Here is a 24,861-nt window from a genome sequence, read left to right on the forward strand (position 1 = left end):
TCTGCATCCATAATTCAATTTCAACAAGATCTCCAACACCATTGTCTCAAACGCAGCCCCAATCCATGACAGAGCCTGTGTTTTACAGATGACTGTAGACATGCACTGTTGTACCTCTCTCCTGAACTCATTTGTACATATTGAATATATATTGACATCATAAATTCAGCTAAACAAAATGCCAACAAATGATGTGTTTTTGTGACAGGCTGCTAGTAACAAAGTGTCTAAAGATACAATACAACACTGCTTCATCCACTGAGTTAGGTGTCTGTTTTCTGCTTGAATGATTCATAAGTCAGTGTTAATTGGCTTAACAAACAAATAAAAAACATGCCTCTGAAAATGGACAGACACACAGACTGGAATTAAAATCTGTGAAAAAGCCAATGCCCAAACTAAAAAATTTAAAGACTTTCAGAAAGCCTGGAGAACTGCTGCTCAAGACCACTTTAAAAAAATGACAAGAAAGTCTGGCTCCTTGTGAGTAAAATATAAAGAAATGAGAGATGGCTCAAGATTTTTGTACAGTACTGCACTTCAAGAGAGCGCACTCACACTCAGTGTATTAGTGAGTCCCATTAGTCGAGATATGGCTGCGTTGAAAAGGAAGTCCTCTGTGAAGTAACTCGTCACCTGAAAACACCAACAGAGAAACATGGCACTGCTGGTTAGTACAAATGACAGTCTGAGGCTTTGTGTGTGTTTCTAAATACTAGACATATGGATTCTTCCAGATGGATTGTTTGTGTCACTGAGTATTACTGAGTGTGCCTCTGACTTATCATTGGAAAACAATGACAGGTTCAGGAGATGAACCTCCTGTCTGTTATCATCATGTGGACCAGCTGAAGCCACAAAGCGTGTCAACATTCCCTTGCTCTGCTTTCGGGGACAAAGGACCCATTTGGGAAGGTCCACAGGGAGCAGAAGGTTGATCAACGAGGCTTTTCTAAGGGACAGATCAAAGGACAGCCTTGGCTTTGAGGGCTTAGGGCAAACAGCCTGAGGCCCTTTAAAAGCACTGGCCCTGAGGGTGGGGGTGGGGGGTGGGGTTAGAGTGACAATCAAACCTGGCAGCCAAAGGAGGCTATTTATAAAGTGTGAAAGGAGACAGAGTTTAAAATCAATTTCCATCGCCTTCTGCTGTTACTCTTTACTCCGGGGGTTTCAGGTTGCGACGGATGTTTAGCGCTGAAATGCCAGAAGTCAGTACTGTGTACTGAGAGACTGTGTACTGAGTGATATATTGCTTTCTGTCATTTAGTACCATATAAATGAGAAAAGATATGTTAACATGCCTTCCAACTGTAACATTTAATAGAGTGGCAAAAGGCTAAAAGACACAAATTAATACCAGACATTAACAACATTACCATAGATAGGAGGAGCAAACAGAGAACTAAATTCAAAACAGACCAAAACGACAGATGCAACATGTTATTCAAGGACAGCGAACATTAAATCTGTGTGACAATCTGAGATTTGACTATGGGCCCATACCTGACCCCTGCTGGTGAGAACTGTTGCAATATTTTACAGTTTAATAACGTCACAATGACACACTTTAAGCCATTTATCGAGGATTGCGGACAGTCTTAAGGCTGCAGAGTAGCTACCTCTTGAATTGCGTAGTTCTTGTTCTCCCAGATCTTCTTGGCCTCTGCCAGCTCTTTCTTTTTCAGTAGACTGGGACTGGGGACATCTCCGAGTTGCCGCGCTCCTCTCAGCTTGGTCACCAGCTGCCACAGTCGAGACTGCCATCGCAGAACCCCAGCAAGAGCATCGGCTAGAGAGGGCCAACACACACATTATTCATTATTCACTTAGTGCCCATCTTTTGAGGAAAATATTTAAGGCAATCTCACACATCATTCTTAATTTATTATGTTCATGAGTAACTTAAGATGTCTGTGTAATTTCGCAGACTCTCGTCGGCTCACTCTTGGCATTCCAGAGGATGTCCTGTTCAGGCGGTGCCGCATAAAGGATGTAGAGTCGAACTGTGTCCACGCCGTACTGCTGTACCACGTCTTGGGGGTCTAGTCCGTTGTGCTTAGACTTGCTCATCTTCTCCCACGTCACCTCAACGCGACCACCACTCAAAGCCACGGGCTCCTTATCTAGATGAAGCAGGATGGGGGTCAGAGATAGCTGGGATCAATAGACTTCTTACTTTGATATCTTCCAGAATCTCCTGTTTATCTTGTTGCCAGCCAATAAATCCTTAGGTGCTAATTATAGGAGACCTTTCAGGTATCTTCAAAGGATTTCATGTGATCTGACTTTTGCCAAGAGTAGCTTGATTAACCTGTCATTCAACTGGAAACATGCAATCTAAAAAGCTTAAACAAAGAGGGTTATAACGCATTACTGTGAAGAAAAAATAAATAAATAAATCAGCATTCCCTCTCCCCCCTCCACACTTGTTATAAATGTGTCACAATAACAAACACTCTCCAGCTGCAGGCAGCACGTACCTGTGAAGTTTATTTCTTCTCTCTTTAGGTACTGGCCACTGCCTGCCAGTTTAAATGTCTGGCCCTTGATCAGACCCTGGACCAGGAGCTTCCGAAAAGGTTCCCTGTAAGACAGAAAGAAAGTACACTGACGTACACACTCAAAACGAACATACACACTAAAAACAAACAAAGAAAATAACAGATAAACCGTGTACTAGTGTACTCCACCTGTGAGCCACAAGACCCTGATCCCTGCAGAAATGACAGAGGAAACGAGCATAGTACAAGTGCATAACAGCGTGCTCCTTCCCTCCAATGTACACGTCCACAGGAAGCCAGTGGTCTGCTAGGTGGCGCTCAAAAGGCCTGCAGAAGGAGAGGTGCTCATTTAATTTAATAGCCTAACGTATTATCAACAGCAATGCTGAATTGGAAAGGAACAATAATGAGGGTGAAGAAGTGTCGGTGAGGGAGAGAGATGAGATTTTTGAAGGTCTTTAGTACTTCCCTCCTTCCTCAGATGGTCTCTTGAGTTTCATAAAGAAGCTATTTTTTCTTTGCTCTCACAGAAGCTATAAATGATCATGCAAATATTGTCATCTGTCCGCTCAAACCAATGTTGTGTAAGAAGTCCATGACTTCCTATTACAATTTCTTTCCTTTCAGGAAACATGAAGGCTGTGGGTTTGCTCTATGATGTATTTCTTTGACTTCTATTCACTTAACTCCATAATGCTGTATAACCATTTATTTCACTCTTTTTTTCTTTTTCTTTTTTTTACATTATCTTACTCTGCTTTGTTTATGTTATTATCTGTCCATGTTTTTGTAACTTAGTTATATGTACCTGAGGTGCAACAATGTTTCAAATTAAAGAAGAATCAACAACTCAAAGCAGCAAAGCAGACACATGCTTAGGTTAAATGTTCTGATATATTCTTAGTAAACATTTTTTCAGATAGCACTAGTTGGTTGTTACATGCTTTGTTAGACATGCACGCTCTCTTCCTCCAGGGGGCAGGCTTAATCTGACCCACAACAATCCAGACATGAAGGGAACAGAAGCATAGTGAAGCCTCTTCTGTGGCTTTAGACTCAGACAGAAATACTAAAGTAATGTCTGCTTACATTTTGGCTGGGATCACTGCCTTCATGAGTTAATAGTGAAAATATATCTATTGCTTTCAGATCTTGACAGGGCAGCTGGATGTAGTTAGCCTGTCTGCCATGATGGAGCATCAGTAATGATGCTTTTTAGGGAAGACTTCCATCATTACTCGCCTTCACACCTCTCTCCCTATCACCCCTCCCTCTTTGCCCGATAGTGTCTCCAGATAATTGAACCGGGGCGGAGGGGAGTTATAAACTCACAAAGCTGAAAATTATTTGGGCTCATTTCTGGCAAGAGGCCAAGGAAGTCTAATGCATAACACCCTGTTCCCATTTCCTTCCTCTAACTTGCTACTTTAAACATCTCTTGCTTCCCATTTTCATCGCCTCCCCCTGCGCGTATACGGCTCAGCAGCCCAACTGAAATGCACAAATGGTGTAATTGCTTTTTCTGTTGTGCCGTAATCTGTCCGGCAAAGAAAAGTGATGGAGAGAGCAGTCCCCCTCCCTTTTTAAAGCAGCTTTACTGCTAGGTCAGGGCACTGGGAAATTAATCTCTTTTGTTAAGCTCAGGGTATCGCTGCCACCCCAGCAGGTGACAGCCATTGCTCCATAATCTCTATTGGCAAAGAGTGCAACTTTCAGGGAAGTGTGTCTGCATATCTGTGTGTGTACACAAGCAGTACACACGTGTTTCAAGTGCACAAGTGGGAGAGAGAGTGGGTGATCTTACAATGAGCATAATCATGTGTTTAAGTATAACTTTCACAAACGGCACCTATAGAACAAAGTGTGTGAGTGGATGTGCAATGAGAGCGTGAGGTGAGAGAGATAATGAGGTTTGTACTTACATAGGGATTACATAGTGATTTTTCTCTATATCGAAACAGACAGATATGCTTATTCGCCTACTGCTGGAGAATCTTTTGCAACTTTCTCTTTTCTCCTTTTCTTGTAAACAAATAGAATGGAAATAAAAAAAAAAAAAAAGCTGTGCCATTTGTACTAAAATCTGTCACAGTGTGGGAAAAGATGCAAAAGGGGGAAAGTAAATAAGTCTGCATTTGGTGGCCGTACTGAGCCAAGAATGGATGAATAGCAGCAAATTAAAGTTTCAGGAGATGGCCGTTCATACCTGTCTGCATTATGAGGGTCTGTGTATCTAAAATAATACCAGGCTGAGTCCACAAATGTGTCCATGGTGTCGGTTTCCCTCCTCGCTGGGCCCTTACATCTGACAAGAGAGACAAAGAGAGAGTTGGCAGAGGCAGGATGAAAAAAAAAAAAAAAAAAGAGGCTGATAAATTAGAAAGTGAACAAATGAATGAGGTCTGTTTATATGCTCAGAGAAAATGGCTCATTATGTGATTAACGTGTGTGTGTGTGTGTGTGTGTGTGTGTGTGTGTGTGTGTGTATGCATAAGCTGCTTGCATCTGGCTGTGGGGGTCATGTCCCCGTGGAGAAGCACAGCTGAAGCCAGCCTGGCACCAGAGCTCTGTTCTCGTGCCCTGACTAACAGGCTGTGCTAACAGGAAAAGAACTGGCAGGACACACACACGATCATGTGTTTGTGTTGGAAATGCCACCTTGTGCCCCTCTTTAGCCAAGCCAAACAGCACTCGGGTATGTGATGCGAATCTGCCAACAACACTTTCACAGTGCAGGAGAGGACATCAGCAAAGACATGGGGGAGGAAAAAAAAAAAAAAAAAAAGAAAGGTTTTGGAGAGTGTTTCTGTTTCAGTTTAAAAGCATTTAATGGAACGGTGAAAGCGACTGCCTTTTACTTATAATGAGTCTCAAAAGATTTCAAATCAGTGTCCCAGAAAGACAAACAGAGAAACAGCTCTGAGCTTTGCTACAGTATGTGCAGCAGAGCTGATGTCGCCTCCTGGACCTCATGGGATGCCTCTGTTTCATCTTAAAGTCTGTCTACTGGTTTACACTTTCAGACACACCGAGTCATGTCACAGTCAAATTTTTGCAGCCAGACACACACGTCGAGAGGCAAAAAACTCCTCGACCACCTACCATACCAGTCTATAATAAGGCTGTGTTGATGAGGTAAGAACTGAAGGTTGCCTAGCAACAAGGCTAAGGTGTAGCACAGTTAATATTTGGAATTCAGGTGTTATTTCATATGAAGAAAACCCAGCAGTATAACAAAGCCCATTCTATCACAAAGTCTCAAATGGAGAGAGAAAATTAGTGCAAGAAAAAGATTTCTCTGCTCTTCGCTTCCCTTCAGACAGGCCAGTACGAACCAATCAGGAGCCAGATTGTGGTTATTTGTGGTACCAGACTACTGAGGATCAGATTTGATGGCATACACAGGTGCTCTCATCAGAAATGGACCTTCTCTATGTCGCGGAAAGGAGCCTAACAACAAAACTTGGTAACTAAAGAAAACCTGTGCTGAAGAGTGTGGAAAATGTGAGTGTGCATTCGGAGGGTGAGCCAGAAAAAGCTAAAAGGCTCTCAAACAGATGCAGCTAAAGGAGGCAGCTGTCCACTCCACAAAGGCTCTCCACTCTAGGAACATGGCCCTGAATCTGCTGTGTGTCTGCCTGCTTATGTGTTGGTGCTGTGCTAACTAGGCAGTCTCGCTTTTTACCTGTGAACTTACACACACTTGCATGCACACCTTCTTAATCAGACTGAGCCCAGGCTTAGGGTTCAGTTGACATACCAATTTACAGAGCCGCAGAGAGTCAGAGACAAGATGAGCATGCAGGAAATGACTTCCTCAAGGACAACAAAACTCCATTCCTGCCACCCATCTCTCATCACCCTGCCCGTCTGTGTTCCTCTCAAACTTTAATTGGACATGGTCGACAAGTGAAGAGAACAAATTTCAACAGACACTTAACAATGGAGGGGAGACGGGAAGAGAGGCGATAACGGCGTCTTTGCGATTATAGCCATCAATCACTGCTGATGGGGAGGAATTATAGCAGCTTTGTGGAAGTGAGCGAACACAATCTGATGACTTGTGCCATCTGCGACTGAGTGGGCCTTGGTTTTAATCAACATGGTGCCACAACGGTGATTAGTCTTATTCAGAGAGGAATTCCCATGTCAGCAAGGGGCTCTGGAGACGCCAGTTGAGTAGTCATTCTGCATTCAGCACATTCACTGATGAGTTGCTGAGTGATGTGTGTGCGTGTGTGATTACACACTGTGCATAAAAGGTAAATGCATGTATGTCCGTGCTTGTACGGCATTTGTGTGCATCTCTCTTGAGGCACAGCTGGCTTATATAACCTCCATCATCATCATCTCATGCTGCTCGTGTCAGAGATGCCACTCATTACATAACCCCGACTGAACAAAAAGTATTAATCACACAATTTACAGGCTCGCACTCAATGCCCTGTGTTCTTGTAAAGCCGTCAGTCCTCTCAGCCCCGACTGACAGCGAGCTCATTTTGTCGGTGGCGCTCTCCTGAGGAAACACAGGAAGGAGAGGCGGTCACTGGAGAGGGTTTACACATCAATTTTCTCTCCACAAACACCGTAATAGACATGATCATTCCCCCAAATCGCTTATGTTGTGCTAAAAAACAAATATCATTGCATCTCATTTTCAGTATGACACAGTGGAACAGAACTACGGCTGTGCTAGTGCTAATGCTAACAGTCCTTCAGGTGATGGTGTTGATTCAGTGAGCAGGTACTTTTTTTTAAGTGAGCTGAGTCAGCTGAAAACGTGAGGACAACAGAATACATGCTACTGATTGGACAGGCAATGATGTCACTAGATGAGCCTTGAGAGTGACTCCGCAAGAATAAAACTCAAGCTCTTTGTTTAAATCCAGGAATGAGGGAAATGGCTACACACAAACCACCACAGACGTTTTTGTGCTTGATGGCTGACGACAGAATCCAGAGGAAGCTAGACAGAAGAACTGTTGGTGTTCGTGTCGCATACAAATGACATCACTGGACCTTCGGGTCGCCCTGAGGTGGTACTAAATTATAAAGGAAAACAAACTTAAGCGAGTAGAGTCAAGTTGAGTAGATACTAGTGGAAAGAGGCACTAGAGTCAAATGAAAGGCCATCTGTCTGACAGTTAAAGCTTGGCAAAAATAGGGTCATGTAACAGGACAATGGTTCCAAGCACAGCAGCAAATCTATAATGTAATTGTTGAAAAAGAAAATAATCAAGGTTCAGTAATGGCCCAGTCAAAGTCCAGACCTCAACGTGATTGAAATGTTGCAGCGGAACCTTAAGAGAGCAGTGAATAAAAGGAATTTGTGCAAGCCTCAAATGAACTGAAGCAATGTTGTGAAGACGAATGGGCAAAAATTCCTCCATAATCATGTGAGAAACAGATAGTCATTCAGAAAATGATTACTTCAAGTTATTTCTGCTAAAGACGGTTCTGCAATCTACTGAATCATGGGGTGTACTTAGTTTTTCACAGGAGTGCGTGGAGCCCTGTGAAAAGTTTCTTTTTCACTCTGTGTGATTCTCCTCGCAAACCAAGCTTGTTAGAGTTATCTGATAACGGCACTCCATCCTGTCACACAAATACTGACATTCCTGGCTTCAAAAAACCGTGTCATTCATGAGAATAATGCTAAAGTTGAGGTTTCAGAATGGGAGTACGCAAACCGCTGGGTGATGTCATAGTGGCTACGTCCATGTATTTTCAAATACTTCTGGGATCTTGTTTGGTGAATCTGACAACATTTCAAAATTGTTTAAGTGAGAGATATAAAGTCTTTTTGACTTATGACCTTTCAAGATTAAAGAATGTCCTCTAACCAGCTGCAACAGGTTGCCTAGTTTGTGACCAGAGAGTAGTTTTATATTTTAACTTCTGTGAGCGATCGTCAAGATGCATAAAAAGTAAAAGAAGAAAAAAAAGGCATTTTAATTGCTCTGCTATCCCATTAATCATCTAGAAATCCTGATTGTCTGATGGATCTTTTGGATTTGTGCTGGTTACAGCTGAAGTGTTTTTATAGCACAAATCCCAGAATCTCATTAAAAATGTATAAACTGTTTGTTAACAGTTAACAGCATCCAGTGGCAGAAGGTGACAAGTAGTATTTCCACAAAGAAACCACAGACCACATATAAGAACGCTGTACTCCTCCAATCAATTGACTGTAACTGGAAAGCATTACCTCGCTGCTATAAACAGCTTCACAAGCCACATCTTCTGGCTGTGATAGAGCAAAAGTGACACTGAGGTTGAACAAAAATACATTATGGTTACAGATGTTTGTTCTTAGCTAATAAACTGCAGCTAACAAGTAGAGGCTACAGTAGTAATTACATGTACTCATTTATAAAGCACACAATCCAGTATTAAAGCATGTGAAAATAAACCTTTTGATAGCTGGTTCAGCAGCTCCTGGCTGCTAGTCTTCCATGTGCATCACTTCCTGTGTGTTTCTACAGTCATTTGAATATTAGGGAGAAATGTAAGACCTTGTCAGCATTGATGGGAAAGAGTATAAAGACGCGTGTTATAAACAAAACACAAAGACTAATTCTCCGTTGGCAGTTTTTCTAATTGCCTCTTGAACACAAACTTAATGTGATTTAAAAAATGTAGCAGACAGTGGAAGAGCTCTTTGACAAAGTGACACGACACAACTGCAAGGATTTGAGGATGATATCCCATCTGGTAACTTCTCCTTATCTATCCCTACTTCTTGTGTACTGCTTCCTTATTAGTTGTCCTGTAGTGGCTAAAGAGTTCATAGGACACATAATGTGAGATAAATTAAATACACAGTCCTGCTCTGCATTATAAAGGCCCAGGAATAATGAGAGTTCTCACCTGGGACATTTGCAGTTGACCCAGTCATGTGCAGCTTCCAGAGGCGACGCCCCTTTTCCCGTGATTGATGGCAGCCTCGGCAGAGTAACTGGTAACTCCTCCACAGGGACTGAGACCGGACCACAAGACCCACAGTGCACCACAGGGATGGGTGTGCCCCAGTATCTCTGTCTGGATATCAACCAGTCTCTGAGCTTAGAGCTGGTTAGGTGGCCTCCAACCTTCTGCTCTCTGGCCTTCTGGGTAATGGAGTTAAAGGCTTGCTCTCTGGTAAGGCCTGAGAACTATGAAAAGGATTAAAGAAAGGGACAAAAGAATGAAAATGTTTCTTTTAATGAAAAGCGTAGTGCTGTTTATTCAAGAATTACTAGCATCAGTGCTGACCTCCTCAGAGTTGATGAGAGTTTGTGTCCCATCTTCATTAGTTTTCAGCACTGTGGTCCACTTCAGATTCAGAGCTCTGGCTACAGACAGATCCTCTTCATTACAGTCGGGGACACCTGTAACATGTAAGAAGTTAAAAAAAACAATTAAGCAGACATATGAGCTGCAGACAGATCCCTGGGGAGAAAGGAAAAAAATCCCTCGCTGTAGTGAAGTAGTTACATCACAACATGCTTGTTAGCAATCTCTTGGGTTCCACCTCCACCTAAACACCCACTGGTTACATCAGCATGGCATCTACAACTCTGGAACCAGCAAAATGACTTGACTTTTCAAAATGTCACAATCTGTGGGATAAGAAAGTTGATCTGTTTACTTCATGTAATAAAACGAACATGAATTCAATCACTTTTACTTGTTTATACACTCTGTTTGTAGTACCAGCTCAGTGATGCAAGCTACAATTGTACATCAGTAACTCACCAACCACGGTGTCCAGATAGTCATCAAAAGCCTCCTTGTGTGAGATGACCAGGGGAACCTCATGGCTGGTGAACAGGTTGTGAGCGGTGACGTTTGTCAGGGAGTCTGGAGAGCAAAGAGCAGGGGGGGAGGGGGGGGGGGGGGTGAGCGGCAGAGCTGCTTCCTCAGGTAGCTCGTTATTAACAACCGTCCACCGCTGAGACTACTTCAAGGGGATCCCAATTAACAAACAGTCCACTGCAGCTTCTACAACCAAACCTTGACAGTATTATAGTTAAATATTTACATTAGCGCAAGGTATGCAACACATATCCACCTCAGGATATGGAATATATGAAGACAAGTACACTACAAAACTTTAATGATGTGTGTAAAAAAAAAAAAATAGTTCCCTCTCTAGTGAATCACTTCTTTAAAGAAAAGGCAGTAATCAGACATAGAGACATAATCTTATCCTGAAGACGTAATGAATTATTTTTGCCTAAAGGAAACCAGCTAAACGTGCATCTTTTCTCAAAAATCATCTTTTCTCCAATTCAGACGCAGCCTGAGCACAAGCTGGTGCGAGTGTGGAGTGATGCCGACCTCTGCCTGGCTGAAAGGCTTCCCGCAGAGCAGAGCGCAGTGAGCTTCTGCCATGCAGCAGCCTGTGGGAGGGCAGGATGGCCAGGTAAGCTGCTCCGAACACGGTCTCTGGGGAGGAGCAGTAGGCTGACAGGGTCTCTCCTGTTTCCTTCTCGTTCACCTGGGAAATAAAAGAACGGGCATGTGGGAAACTCTCACGTCCACAGAGGTCGAGTTAACAGAGAGGACCTGCTGGCTTTCTATTACAGCTTTCTGTAAGACGCAGGCTGCAACTAAAACAATCCAATCGTTAACATTTTCAGAATTCATATTTTATTTTGCACATTTATCAAGTAAAAACCTCAAATATTCACACAGTCGCCATAAATTTAAAGAACAGGTTCTTTAAAGCTACTGATGGTTTTATTGCATAAAATAAATACCAGCTTATAAAACCTAGAAACTGTTGTCTGCAGCTCCAATTCCATACACTGACTGAGAGAGACATCCTCACTGTATACTGGGCTTCTGGGGCTAAAATGCACTGTTTTATCCTATGATAAGCTATAGATGGCACACAATTATTTAAGGATATTCTAATTAAGAATGAGTACATATGCTAAAAACGTATTGATAGGAGATAATGGTAGTTCCCGTGACACTGTATGAAAAGTAAGATGAGCAACCATCCAAATTCATTTAACAAACTCTAGTTTTTACTTTAATTTGTTATTCTCTTTCCTCTATAAATATTATTATAAAATATTAGAATAAAGGGAGCGACTTTTTTTTTTCCTAAAGAAAAACTGTTTAATAATGGCAGTCATTGGGCTTTCAGTTGGCTTTTTGATGCCTCTCAGTGTGAAACAACAGTCTTGTGAAGAAGTGTAAATATGACTTTCAACAGAAACTAATTTGTGATGTCATCTGTTTGGGTAAATTGCTACTTGCAGGCAGATGCAATGAAAGCAAATAATAAGTGAGGATTTCTATGTTTTGGTACACGGTTTTAATAGAAATACATAAAAAGAAAGCTGTCAAAGAATCTCAAAGCAAGCAATCAGTGCTTGGGGTGAAAGAGATGAAAAACAGAGGCAGAGAAGAGGGAGCACTTGGTGGCAAAAAGCTGAGAGACTGAAGGAAAGAAAGCAAGAATGATGAAAAAAGTGAACGGGGGAGAAGGGAGCCGAGAACAACCTTGAGCTTGAAATCAAAGTAGCAGCCGGTACACTCTCCAATCCAGTTTGCCTGCATGGCTTTGACCCCGTACCACTCTGGAAGGTCCTCCAGGGCGTCCAGCAGAGGCTGCAGGAGACAAAGACATGAGTTTACTACTTAGTACAAGTTTGGAAAGAGCTAATTTTCCACTTCACTGTGGCAAAGAGATATCCCTATTAGTATGTGGCTGTCTAGGATAATGCAATTGAGTCCAATTCTGTGTGGCCACTTTCAAAGCACAGCCAATTTATTTTGACAAAGCAGCAGAGCCGACCAGGTCACATTATACAGACAAAAAGGGATTTTCAAAAATTCTGACCTCCACGCGCCCTACTTTCCTGGATATCACAATCCAGTCGCCTATATAGTGTCCACACTCCCACCCCACCCACACACCCAGACACACAACAACAGTTATTGTGCATGATTAAAGGAAGCTATGCATATCAACGAGGCTCAGGCCAAAAAGCCACAGCTGGTCTGATGCCAGAGATGTTATAATTCTCAATTTCCTTTTCAGTCTGTCACCATCTATTACCCACAACCCCCCCACCCCCCACCCAACCCCATCACGGTGCTGCTCAGCATGCACTACCTCATCACAGAGTTATCAATACAAACATAAACACTGGCTGTAGTCATCGCTAGCATGAGTGCAGCTTGTCAGTTATGGATTTGCTCTAGAGCGAGAGAAAAGAGGCATAAATCCCGATGAATGTGTGTCAGCGTGACCGAGAGGCTCTTGGAGGGAGACGCAGCAAAACAAAGATGAATGAAGACAGACCTGGAAAAAAAAAAATAAAAAAAAAGCTACGACTGAGAACCGAGCACGACTTTAAAGTGAAACGCAGTAAGTGTTTTTGTCACAAAAGCCAGAAAAATAAAAAAAACAAGGACATGAGTCCATGGCAACAAAGAAAAGCTTGAAAGAAAGCGCACGAAATAAGAGTAACCAAGGACGGTGTGTGTATGAGTGAGGGAGAGATGTCAAGTACACTTCTGAGAAATATATTAACACAATGGAGAAACACACATAATTGCACTTTGGAAGCTGGTTCAGTTGTTGGATGTTAATTTACTTCAAGGAAATCAAACATTTCTGGAAGCTATTTGAGCAATATTGCATGTGAACGACGCTCTGAGCTCTCGCTTTCTGTGAATCATTTAGATGTCAGTTGTGGTGTAATAGGCAGGCGGCATTTGTCTGAGTGCAACAAGTGATTATGCATGAAATTGAAAACTCCTGCTCCTGCCATGTGATAATTTAGCATCCTGCATGCTCCACATGAGAAAAAAAAAAATCCATCTTAGTAATAATACGCAGTCATTGTACAATGTGGAACAACGCGACAGCTAAACTGAATAAATATTGCCTGAAGTTAATGTTGTCTAACAGACTCGAACACGTGTAGAGGCGAGCGGACAAAAATGAAGGAAATCGCCGTCCAATTGCATCACTTTTTATTTGTCACGCTCTGGTTTGACACGGTCCGCCTTTCCCTCCATCTGTCTTTCTCACTTCTCTCCCTTAACACCTTCCTCTTCCTTCCTTCCCACTTCTCTGCTCTTCAGAGAAAATTAGAAATGCAGGAACACATTGTCACAGTAGGCTGCTTCCACCTCCGCTCAAACCTCTGACATGGACACGGATGGGCGACTTTAGCGCCGCGGCTGAACCTGAGTGACAGCTGACTGCGGACGATTTTTTTTTTTAATCAAAATGACAAAGAACCGAATAAACCCTCAAATGGACAAGCTACTGTTCTCACAAATTTTAGGTTTGTTTTATTGCAAATTACATGTTTTTTGCATCATTTCCAAGGATTTTTTAAACACTTATTTCACACCTCCCAGGCACTGGTTTCAATTTTATCTCAGAATGATATGAAACCCCACTCAGAAAAACTTTAAACTTGCTCATGCTGTACGTTACACTGCCTTTAGTCCTCAATCAGCTCTTCTATTGTGATGGAAACAAGAGCTGAAATAATTACTCAGTGACTGAACTGATAAGTTGAAAGCAGAGATGTCAAACTTTGTTTTTTGCTTTGCAAACGTGAGGATTTGCTGCGTTGATCTTCTGTATCATTGTAATCTGACTATGGTTAAGGTTTCTGTATGGTGCTGAAGCTGAATTATTTTGCTGAGCTTGTGATTTTTTTTTTGTATTTTCTCCAAATTTGGAGATCAAACAATTCAAAAATTTAAATCAGAACATGAACTAAACATGGATGTAATCCTTTATTGTAGCTCTAGAGAATAAATATATTAACACAATTCTACCCAATTTTTCTCAGCTCAGCACACAAAAGATATATTCTTAGGTTTAAATTCACTCATTCATTTTCCACACGCACATGAAGCAAAACCTCTTCTCTTGGATGGACACCTGCCTGTACAGTGTCTTTCTATGTGCAAGCACATGCACTCACATGCATGTGCTGCATGAAAAATGTATGAACCTTCTTTTTTAGGCTGACTCGTATAAGTCTGGAGGGGCTAATTTCACCGAGCAGCGGCCCTGTTCACCCCTGTGCGGAAAGGTGGAGGCTTCTCATCAACCAGCCAGGCCACCTGGTGGTGTTAACTGAGGTTTCTGGTCTCTTTTTCCGTGGAAGAGTGATGTCAGGCTATAAATGACAGTCTCCAGGGGTCTGATTGCAGAACCAGAGAAGCAGGACTGCAGCTGCTGTTACTGAAGTGTCAGCTATGATTGTTATCAGAGGGCTCCGTGGCTCATTTTTACCCATATGAAGCTGCTGGTCAGCCATTCAGATGCCACTTATCACACACATACAGGGCTCTCTCTCGCTCTCACACACATATTGCAGCTATACCTTTGCATAGTTTGTAGTCTTGATGAACCATTGTGTAAGTAGCTTCTGCTCCACCAGAGCACCAGACCTCCAGGAGCGACCATTTTCATCCACCTGTTCATCGGCCAGCACTGTCTGATCGACAGGGTCCCAGTTCACCACAGCCTTGGATAACACACATGCGCGCACACAGCAGACACAACACACATGAGCTCACCAATTAAAAAGCAAAGCTTAGGAAGAAACTTGTATTTGAAAGCATATTTTAAGGTCATTGCATTTTATTACTCATAATGAAAACGGTTTCTGCCAATCTCTCGACCGTTTAAGTCATTCAAAGAGAAATGTCTGAGCTGCTTCAATCATTACTGTACCAGTCAGGGACCTCAAATCTTAGCAGATAATATTATTCCTTCAAAAGAAATCCAGGACAAGCGTTAGTGCAAAGACTGTTAATACCTCTTTTTGATATGCCAGTCCTGCTTCAAAGAGCTTGATAAACAGATACTGCGTCCACCTGTAGTAGTCTGGGAGGCAAGTGGTCACTTCCTGTCAGGAAAGCCAGAATCAGGTCAGCAGTGCCAAGTATCTCACACACACTCAGAGGAGAGCAATCCAGACCTGAAAGCTGCCAAACTCTCTGTCTGATGCTCAGTTCATCATCAGGTCCTACTTACTTGGTCCCAGTTGAAGCAAAGCCCAAGAGTGTCCAGCTGCTCCCGCATAGACTGTATGTTACTGAAGAGAGAAGAATAACACCAAAGTTAGGAAATGCATGCACTCACTGGCCACTTTGTTAGGTGCACCTGTTCAACTGATGGACAACAGCAGCAGAAGACCACATCAGGTGCCACTCTGTCAGCTAAGAACAGGAAATGATGAGTCTACATTTCTGCTGCAACATTTGGATTGTAGAGTCAGAACTTCGCGTAAACAGCATGAATGCATCCATCCATCCTGCCTTGAATGAATGGATCAGGCTGCTGCTGGTGATGTAATGGTGTGGAGGATATTTTTACATAAAACAATGCTTGGGCAGAAATAATGGAGGTTCTGAATATTGTTTGCCCGGAGACACTCACTGTGGCTCAAGTTTGGACATCAAAGTTTATATGAAAAAAAAGACTAACAGACACCATGAAAAATAAGAAGACAGGAGGAGGACAAAGAGCACGTGAACTGTCAGCCCGAGATGAGAAACTCACTGCAATGAAAGAAAAGAAAAGTATCCGGGGTCTCCAGCATCGGTGAGATAGGGACAAGAAATTAGACTGTAAGTGATGACACCCAGCAATGACAGAGGCCATTTTTAATTAAAGATAAGAGAATTTAAGATGATAGATAAAGAATACCGGAATATATTTAAGTGAAAGGTCTACACCTTTCTGTTTAGTATTTTGGTATTTTACATGCAATTTAGTTTTTACTTATTTACTTTTTATTCTAAGTATTTTGTAGCTTACGGTGTTTTGGAAAACTGTAAATAATGACCAAATGGCAGCAATAATAATCATCATCGTCGTCATAATATCAGCAGCAGGAGTAACATTCATTTTAAAGAAATTTCCTAAAACAGTCCGTCCATCATCATTTGTTTGCAGGCACGATCTTCTAAATTTGTAAAGTACAAACAAATTCACACACTAATTTGTGTACAAAGCACACATATTACGCACAAATCTGTTTGTATGCACAGTTTATGCGTATGCGCCACACGCTTAGTAAATGAGGGCCGATGAGTTCACTGTACTCAAATGGCCTCCACAGTCACCAGATCTCATTCCCACAGAGCACCTTTGGGACGTGGTGGAACAAGAGATACACATCATGATGAGAAACCGACAAGTCTGCAGCAACTCTGTGATGCCATCATATCAATGTGGACCAAATTCTCTGAGGAATGTTTCCAGCACCTTGTTTAAATGTATGTTCTGAGGCAAGAGGGGGTCTAACCTAATAACGTGGCCAGCTGGTGTGTACAGACACCAAGATGGAATTATTTCAGATACCTTTTAGTCCAGTCCTCTGGGTCAAGTCCCCTCTCTATGGCTGCATTCTCAGCTGGAAGTCCAAAAGCATCCCAACCCATTGGATTCAACACCTGCAGACACAGTTTGGCAAATCAGTACCAGAGGACATTGGTGAAATACAAATATTAAAATAACAGGTATTATTACTGTAAAAAAAGACAAAACATTGTCTGATTCTGCTCTTTAAAACAGATTTTTTTTTTTTTAGCTTTCTAGGAAAATGGCTTTCTAGGAAAGCCATTTATTTTTCTGTTTTGACTGTTTATAGACTAGAAATAGCCTGCTCTGAATAATGCTTTGTGTCCACAAAGAAGCTGAATTAACCAAAAAAGTGGTTTCTTTGAAAGGATATAAAATCTCCTCAGATATTTGTCAAAAGTGTAACTGCTGGACACAAACTGCCTTTGAAAAGTCCATTTCCAGCTTTTTTCTTTTTTTTCTTCTCACTGAACATTTCAGGACTCAATATCACACTTAGACCGACAGGAGAAAATTTCCCACGTCGCCAAATGAATATGAAAACAACCCCGTGGGATCAACATGCATCATTCACATCATTAACTGAAGGAGGAATTGAAAATGCTTAGCAAACAGTAACTATTAAATCTAAAAAACATGTCATTCTAGGAAGAAAATTGTTTAACAAAATAGCATTGGTCCTCTATAATGCAGCACACATTAACTTTATGATAATGTGTAAATCCCTGCTGGGAACTCCATCACACATTGCTGTTAATGCATGCAGACTAACTGCAGTTGGTATATAAAATGTAAAAGCAACTGGAAATGAAGGTCAGCATGCTTACATTACATTATAATGCTGAAGTTGTTGTACATATACTGTCACTTTCTCTTTCTATTCACATCCATTTTATTGCCCCTCTCTGCACGTACAGCTCTCCTAGGCAAACACTCAAGGTGACATCTCTTTGGGTCCTCTCTGGTGTTTTCCTGCTTATTGGGCGAGACAAGATGAGAGCACAGGAGTGGAAGGCGTGAGTAAAGTAGAGGCAGAGCGACAAGGACTCGAGAGCTGGAGAGCATCACAGAACGGACCCTAACTGGTCTGATGTTTCAGACGAATTGGTATCCTTGGTAACTGCAGGGGCCTCATTTGTAAAGCCGAGTGCTGGATGGTATTAGGCTAAGAGAGCCCAGTACAGCAGACCGCTGACTGCTCAGGAGGAATACAGGCACACTGAGTATGGCACCCACACAAGATAGCCGATGTGAACTGCAAAGCGGAAAAACATTAGGACAGATATGCTACTATGCTTTTCATTCGGTGTAAATACTTCTTTTTCCTGGTAATAGCTCCACTTATCCTTATGACCACAGCAGGTGTGAAGCCAGCTCGACTCTTTAAGAACCTGTCATCGGGAAGTCGGCACACCGACAAGAGGTTGTGGAAGATGGGCACGGGAGTCACTGAAGAGTTTAAAACAAACTGTCCACTGTAATGCAAAGTCAGAGACAATCAGAAGCAGATACACGCATCCACGGCTCACGGGATTAAAGGAGAACAGGAGAGCTGGGAGAATGATGCTGTGGATATGATGCTACTCTGCGACACGCAAGTGTTCACCCACACAGATCCAGACAGAAACTCCACTCCAACTGAGGCAGCTTCAGAAATGTTCAGTTTCCTCATTACACACTGCTGATTCAAGCTAACTAGTCCTAACCTTTAGAAAACAGCATGGAGGCAACTACGGACCAGCTCTAGTAGTCTTCACCACTTTTTAAAGGTTTATTTTTGGGTAATCTAGTGTTTATTTTAGGCAGGACAGTAGGGCAGACAGGAAAGGAGGTGCAAGAGAAGCAGGGGGAACATCACACAGGAAATGACCCAGGCCTCTGCTGCGGCCTTTTGGCATATGGGTCACCTGCTCAATGAGGTGAGCTTTACTGGCACCTGCCTCCAGCATTTTTATTCCTTTTCATGCTCTGAATTTAGTGAGAAGCTGTACTAATATACATATGCATCTGATATATTTGTACCTACCAGCAGCTGTTGGTTGCCTTAGTTAAAATTTGAACATTAGATAAAAATGTGGGAAATTCTCAGACAAGTTTGTTTATCTGCTCGTCTAAACAAAGCTAGATAAAAAGACTGATACCAAAGTTTGTGTATCATCAGTGCTCGTTAGATACATCTCTGATAAACAGAAAGTAATCCTTCTTTTAAGCAAACTAAAGGTTTTGTTACTATCTTATCACAAAATTAATTCTAGCTTATGTCAGTTAATAGGAAAAAAAAAAAGATTTTTATGAAAGTAACCAATCAGTAAGATGCTGGAAATAGTTTGTGTTGATCAGCTCTGTCACAATAGGAACTAGCTTCAAATGTGGCATTTTTAAACATTTAGTTCAGTGTACCAGGGTTTCCCTTCACAGATATTTTATATACATATATTTCAGTTATAAATTCTGTTTCACTAAGGGTCACACTGGGAACTGATAATCCCCTTCAATGGTCAGAAACATACAGTTTATTGATACACTGCTCAAAGAGTATAGCATCAAGTCAGTTAAACTTCTGTGATACTGAGCTGGTCAGCTAAGTAGCGGGGGGGGGGGGGTCTTAGTCAGTATTCAGCTGCACATTGGTGTTAATGAAATTAACAGCAGCATTATTATACCTAAAGGTATAACTGAAACCATTATTTAGTCATGGTTTAAATAACTAAGACCAGAAACTGTACAAACAAATCACTGTTGAAAATAATTGTAGCTGTTGCTATCGTTGGTATTAGAAATTGAGTGCTGACTAAAAGGGAAAGGGGGAAGAGAAGAGCTTCATCCCAAAAAGAGAGAAAATTCCTGTATTACAGCAGCCAAACATAAATAAACTAATAAATAGGGTACGCATATAGCTCAATAAAATACAGTGTGACAAAACAAAGAACATCAAAAAAGAAAGAAGCAGAACTACCAAACATAAGATCTTTTGTCTTTGAAGATAAAATCTTTTGAAAGAAGATAAATTTTCCTACAGCTTGGTGGTAAAAAGATGGCTGCAAAGTGAAAAGTGGTGGTTTGAGACTTTTGCACAGTACTGTAGCTACAAAGGACAAAAATAAGAATTAAAACTGAATTTGAGGTTATAGGAACTATTATAATTTTTACTAAGTAAAGTGATTATTGGCAACAGCTTTGTACTTATAATAAAGACCCAGGAGTTGTAAGTCTTTTTTAACAAACAGTATGAAAAAAGCACACTGAGGGTCAAATTTAAGAAAAAAAAAAGTTTGCCCCCACATCCACACAATGGAGGCATGTATACTTTTGTTATGATATGACAGAACAGCAGCACCATGAGGTCTGGGTTAAAAATTTCACAAATTTACTGTGTGACACATTACACAGAAATTAGTTTAAAAGGAAAGAAAGTGCCTTCCTCATTTAACCAGTAAATAGAGTCGATTGAGTGCATACAGCAGAACAAGCTTCACTTTCTGACAGATGCTGAGGGAAACAAAGTAGCTGTCAGTATTGTGATACTAGATTTCTGTTAAGGGACAAACCAGACAGGGGAAGACGAGCGGGTGAGGCAAAAATAACACGCCATCTCATGTAAAGATGGCACCAGGAGCAGAAAACACGGCAGGAATAGAGAAGCTTGTCGTACACCCACCTTTCTTTTTGTCTGAGGTACAGACGGGGATGGATGATGTACAGACAGAGTCTAAGCAAAGAACTGAGGAGAAGGTGTTTGTGTCACTGCTGGAGCGTGGTCCATGTGACAGACACTGGTCACAGCTTCATCAACGGCGGCCGTTTAGTGGAATCAAACAGAGTGCTGAATATCGATTGCAACACTAGGAGCTGAAACAGAGCGGAGTCAATAACAGACTAGAGGGCCGGTGATCAAGAGTATAGATTTTTCTCTATTTACACCTAATTTTAACTTTAAAAGAAGACCTCATAGGGAGGATTCAAATTACCACAGCAGGTTTAAAATCTTCTATTTTCTCCAACTGTCAGCTTATAAGAAAAGGAAAGAAAGTAGTTTATGGGCTGACTCCACTCCTGACTTCATTTTAAAAAGGAATCAGCAGGTGTCGGCTCACAGATGGAATTTTGGAAACGGAGTAAAACCACCGCATTTTAATAAAAATATAAAATATTTTGTGATTAGGTAATTGGGGCATCAGAGCTGAATCAACACCCGTAAGAAGGTAGGGTTCACACCTCTCTGGCAGCTGGGTTATGGTGTTTAAATGAGCATTTACTTTCTGAGTGAAGCCGGCAAATGGCTGTTAGAATAGAAATCGAAGTGCAACAAACAGAGAACAATTTAATTACACGCTCCCACGGCAGTGTAAACGCCAACCATCTAATTGAAAGAAAGGGATGCCCCGAGGCAGTCTTAGGCTCTTAATCGCACTCATATTACTGCTTAAGTTAAACTACTGTATAAGCATTACACGTGTAAATAGATAGGAAGCTTCACGGTTCAGAGGAAAAGTAAACAGTGAGTCCAGCAGTGTAAACACAGCTGATATTATTAATATGTTGAGCAGAAAAAAAAGAAGAGAAAAAAGTGATTTACAGGTTGGTGAGGTTAGTTTTTTGAAGCAAGAAGAGGCTCCGGTGTGAAAGCAGCAGTCATACCGTCAATATTGCATCATGTTTTGTATCAAAGAAGAAGAGCTCCAGTTACTCTAAATGGAAGTCTGACTCACTGTTTGCATTTCATAGTTTTCCCAAAAACATTATTACCAACAGCCAAATCACATCCGTAACATTTAACCCCTCACAATAATGCTAATTTGCAAAATGTGGACCTCAAAGCGCATTCAAGCGTGTCACATCCTTTGTAAGTTTTTGTTTAGCCAACTTTATGTCAGAACAAAAACAGAGGCAGTTCAGTCACAGTGAGAGACGTGTGGTGAGCGGAAGATAACGAGCAATAAGCCAAACTGAGGCGCATATTAAAAGTTAAAAGCTCAAAGCCAGAACAGGCTCATTCCTAAAAGGACGGAAACCTGAATGTGTTTTTGTCATGCTGTGGGGTTTTCTTAGTGTTCACCTGTTACCGTCTCCCCCCTCTGTTTGCCCATGTGTGTACTTCCTGTATTCTGGTAATTGCTTTTTTGTCGATCTTCTGTTATTTCACTCTCTTTCTTCTCTTCCCGCTTTGTGATTGTCTGCTTTGATTGTGTTCATCTGGTCCTTTTGCGTTTCTTCTCTTTATGCTCGCACTCAGTCTCTGTCAAGATCATCTGTGTGTTAGACAAGCCGGTTTGCTCCCAGTCCCTTGTGTCTTCTTCAACACTGATCAGTGTCCTTGTGTTTTGATACTTTTTGTTGTACATGGCTTTAATTGGTGTCCTCTCGTTTCTCTATTTTGACATTGGGAACCGGTCGTCTACTAATCGGAAGGTTGGTGGTTTGACCCCTGGCTCCTCCAACATGCATGTGAAAGCTTCCTCGGAAACTCCGATCGATCCCGAGTTGATCGATCGGAGTGTGAGTGTGTGAACGTTAGGTTAAAAGTGCTTAGGCATAGAAAACAAGACCCATCACCGATGGGGAAAATCCTCCCGCAATTAAGGAAAATATAGAATTAATGTAGAAGTCAGGATAACATTACAGAGCCGTTTCACAACAGAAATCCCTTCAGCAGACATCTTGTTACCTTCTGCAAAACTTTTTTGCTCTAATTTGGAGGCCTTGCCCTAAACTTTTATCCAAATACTTTTAGTCATCCCTGGGTTACTAAAGATAAGAAACATATTCCCATTTGTGCTGCACATCTTTGAAGAGGAAAGAACACATATGCCAAAAGTCCTTATGGTTTTGGAGTTCATAGACTGGAAAGGTAAAACCTCACGGACAGACGCCCGGACGGACAGTACAACGTCCGTAGAAAAGCAGTATATAAGTGCCAGTCCATTTACATCGAATAGCAGTGTTTCCTGTGATATCACTCCTGAAATTTCTGTGTTGGCTATGAAAAACATCAGTAATCACAGCACAAATGTTTCTATCAATCTGTGTCGGCTACTGAGATCAAATTTTACATTCCAGAATCAGCATACATCATGAAAATCTACAGCAGCTTAAAGCTAAATAACTCTCAGGCAGGACTCTGAAATATGATGCAGCTAAACAGCTGCTGCTGGGAGCGCAGAGGATAATGGCCTTGCTTGTGCACAATAGGAATGGTAGGGGAAAAACAAAGCAAAAAAAACCAAAAAAAAAACTAAAAGCTGACATACCTGATGCCCTCTCATTTTTTGGAAATGACCAATGGTGTCACTGATGGTATACACTCGCACATGACCCATATGCAGTCGCCCCGATGGGTATGGAAACATGGAGAGGACATAAAACTTCTTCCTGTGGGAACTCTGGGGGGGGAGGAAAAAAAAAAGAGAGACTCTTCTAAAAATCATGAGACATGGAAATGACCAAAAAGCTGACTTTTAAAGCCTCTCCATTATCGGTCTGGCCTTTGAATGAATCCCATACAAGAGATACTCCATTAAACTGATGAGGACAGGAATAACTACTCATCACAAAGAGAGCGTGAGTGCTGACTGACTCGGGGTATATTACTCCATGAGGCTCTAACAGCGGCTGATTATGGTGTCCCAATCTAAATGGTATCAGTGCAGACTGCAGGTGATTTACAGTCACAATGCTGTTTCCACAGCAACGCAGTAAGTACTGGTTACACCCAGAAATACGTGATTACAGGAAACGTGAGTCATGAATTTTTCAGTAAATTAATTAGGTCCAGAGTTCTGTAGTAAATGCACTTAATCACTGTCAGCCAGTCCCAGACAGCCACACTGTCAGACCATTAGGATATATAATCATAAAGAGCTCTGGCTCTAAGATGAGCTGCGAGTTCCAGTGCCAATAATAGATGAAGGATAATTTAGAAGCATGCACCTATTCATCTAAATGTGCCTCAAATGTATACATACACAGATCTGTCTGATTTGATGGGCACTTGACCAAAATTAGAAAATTAGAAGCTTTGTGAACCTTAAATCAAATTAACAGTTTTTAATATTTTAATCACATCTGTGCTTTTCTTGCAAGACAAACTAAAAGCTTGTGTTTGTGCATAAGTTTTAAATGAGAAATTATGTGTAGATTCTATGAAAGAGGGCTATTGGTTGGTGCAACCTTCATTTGTGGAGTACAATTTTGATTTCCAACCCACTCAACAGTAATGACAGCTATTTATACTGCTGTAGAATACTTGAAAGAGTACATGTGGTATGTCAAGTATTTACAGAGACTGAACATTTTAGATAAAACATTAGAAACATGGTTATTTGTATCCTTGTAAACACAAACATATACACTGCTGTGAAAAAGTATTTGCCCCCTTCCTGTTTTCTTAGTTTTTGCATATTTGTCCCACTTACATGTTTCAGATCATCAAATTTTAATATTAGATAAAGATAATCTGAGTAAATACAAAATGCAGTTTTTAAATGATGATTTTATCAATTAAGGGGAAAAAAGTTATCCAAACTTACCTAGCCCTGTGTGAAAAAGTAATTGCCACCCATGGCAGCAAGAACTGGAATCAAGCATTTGCGATGACTGGCAATGTTTCACATCGCTGCAGATGCATTTTAGCCCAGTCTTCTTTGTCATATTGGAGGGTTTTCAAGCATGAACAGACTGTTAAAGGTCATGCAAAAGCATCTCGAGCTGATTTAAATCCGGATTTTGACCAGACCACTCCAAACCCTTCATTTAGTTTTTTTGAGCCACTGGATTTGCTGACGTATTTCAGATCACTGTCCTTCTGCATAACCTGAATGTACTTGAGCTTCAGGGTTCAAACTGATGGTCGGACATTCTCCTTCAGGATTTCCTGGTAGAGAGCAGAATTCATTGTTCCATCATTTACGCTCTCAAGATCTTTTATGGCAAATGTGAGCTGAGCCTTTGTGTTCTTTTTTTGTCAGCAGAGGTTTTCTCCTTGCAACTCTCCACCATTTTTGCCCAGTCTCTTTCTTA

General features: G+C 41.4%; 1 protein-coding gene across 3 annotated transcripts in view; it reads right to left on the reverse strand.

Moving 5' to 3' along the window:
* lars2 (leucyl-tRNA synthetase 2, mitochondrial) overlaps positions 1 to 24,861 on the reverse strand; it is a 36,797-nt gene that overhangs the window by 4,246 nt on the left and 7,690 nt on the right. For all 3 annotated transcript variants that reach the window (XM_030749843.1, XM_030749844.1, XM_030749845.1), the window contains exons 3-18: positions 23,094 to 23,225; positions 16,846 to 16,937; positions 15,514 to 15,574; positions 15,296 to 15,385; positions 14,858 to 15,001; positions 12,000 to 12,107; positions 10,824 to 10,983; positions 10,239 to 10,343; positions 9,756 to 9,871; positions 9,372 to 9,655; positions 4,708 to 4,806; positions 2,691 to 2,828; positions 2,481 to 2,584; positions 1,944 to 2,123; positions 1,620 to 1,789; positions 559 to 636 (exon numbers count right to left, since the gene is read on the reverse strand). In XM_030749843.1, coding sequence (XP_030605703.1) covers positions 559 to 636; positions 1,620 to 1,789; positions 1,944 to 2,123; positions 2,481 to 2,584; positions 2,691 to 2,828; positions 4,708 to 4,806; positions 9,372 to 9,655; positions 9,756 to 9,871; positions 10,239 to 10,343; positions 10,824 to 10,983; positions 12,000 to 12,107; positions 14,858 to 15,001; positions 15,296 to 15,385; positions 15,514 to 15,574; positions 16,846 to 16,937; positions 23,094 to 23,225 — 2,061 coding nt within the window. The remainder of the gene's footprint in view (positions 1 to 558; positions 637 to 1,619; positions 1,790 to 1,943; positions 2,124 to 2,480; positions 2,585 to 2,690; positions 2,829 to 4,707; positions 4,807 to 9,371; positions 9,656 to 9,755; positions 9,872 to 10,238; positions 10,344 to 10,823; positions 10,984 to 11,999; positions 12,108 to 14,857; positions 15,002 to 15,295; positions 15,386 to 15,513; positions 15,575 to 16,845; positions 16,938 to 23,093; positions 23,226 to 24,861) is intronic.

This window comes from Archocentrus centrarchus, chromosome 16 (genome assembly GCF_007364275.1).
Source record: "Archocentrus centrarchus isolate MPI-CPG fArcCen1 chromosome 16, fArcCen1, whole genome shotgun sequence".
NCBI classification, from domain to species: Eukaryota; Metazoa; Chordata; class Actinopteri; order Cichliformes; family Cichlidae; genus Archocentrus; species Archocentrus centrarchus.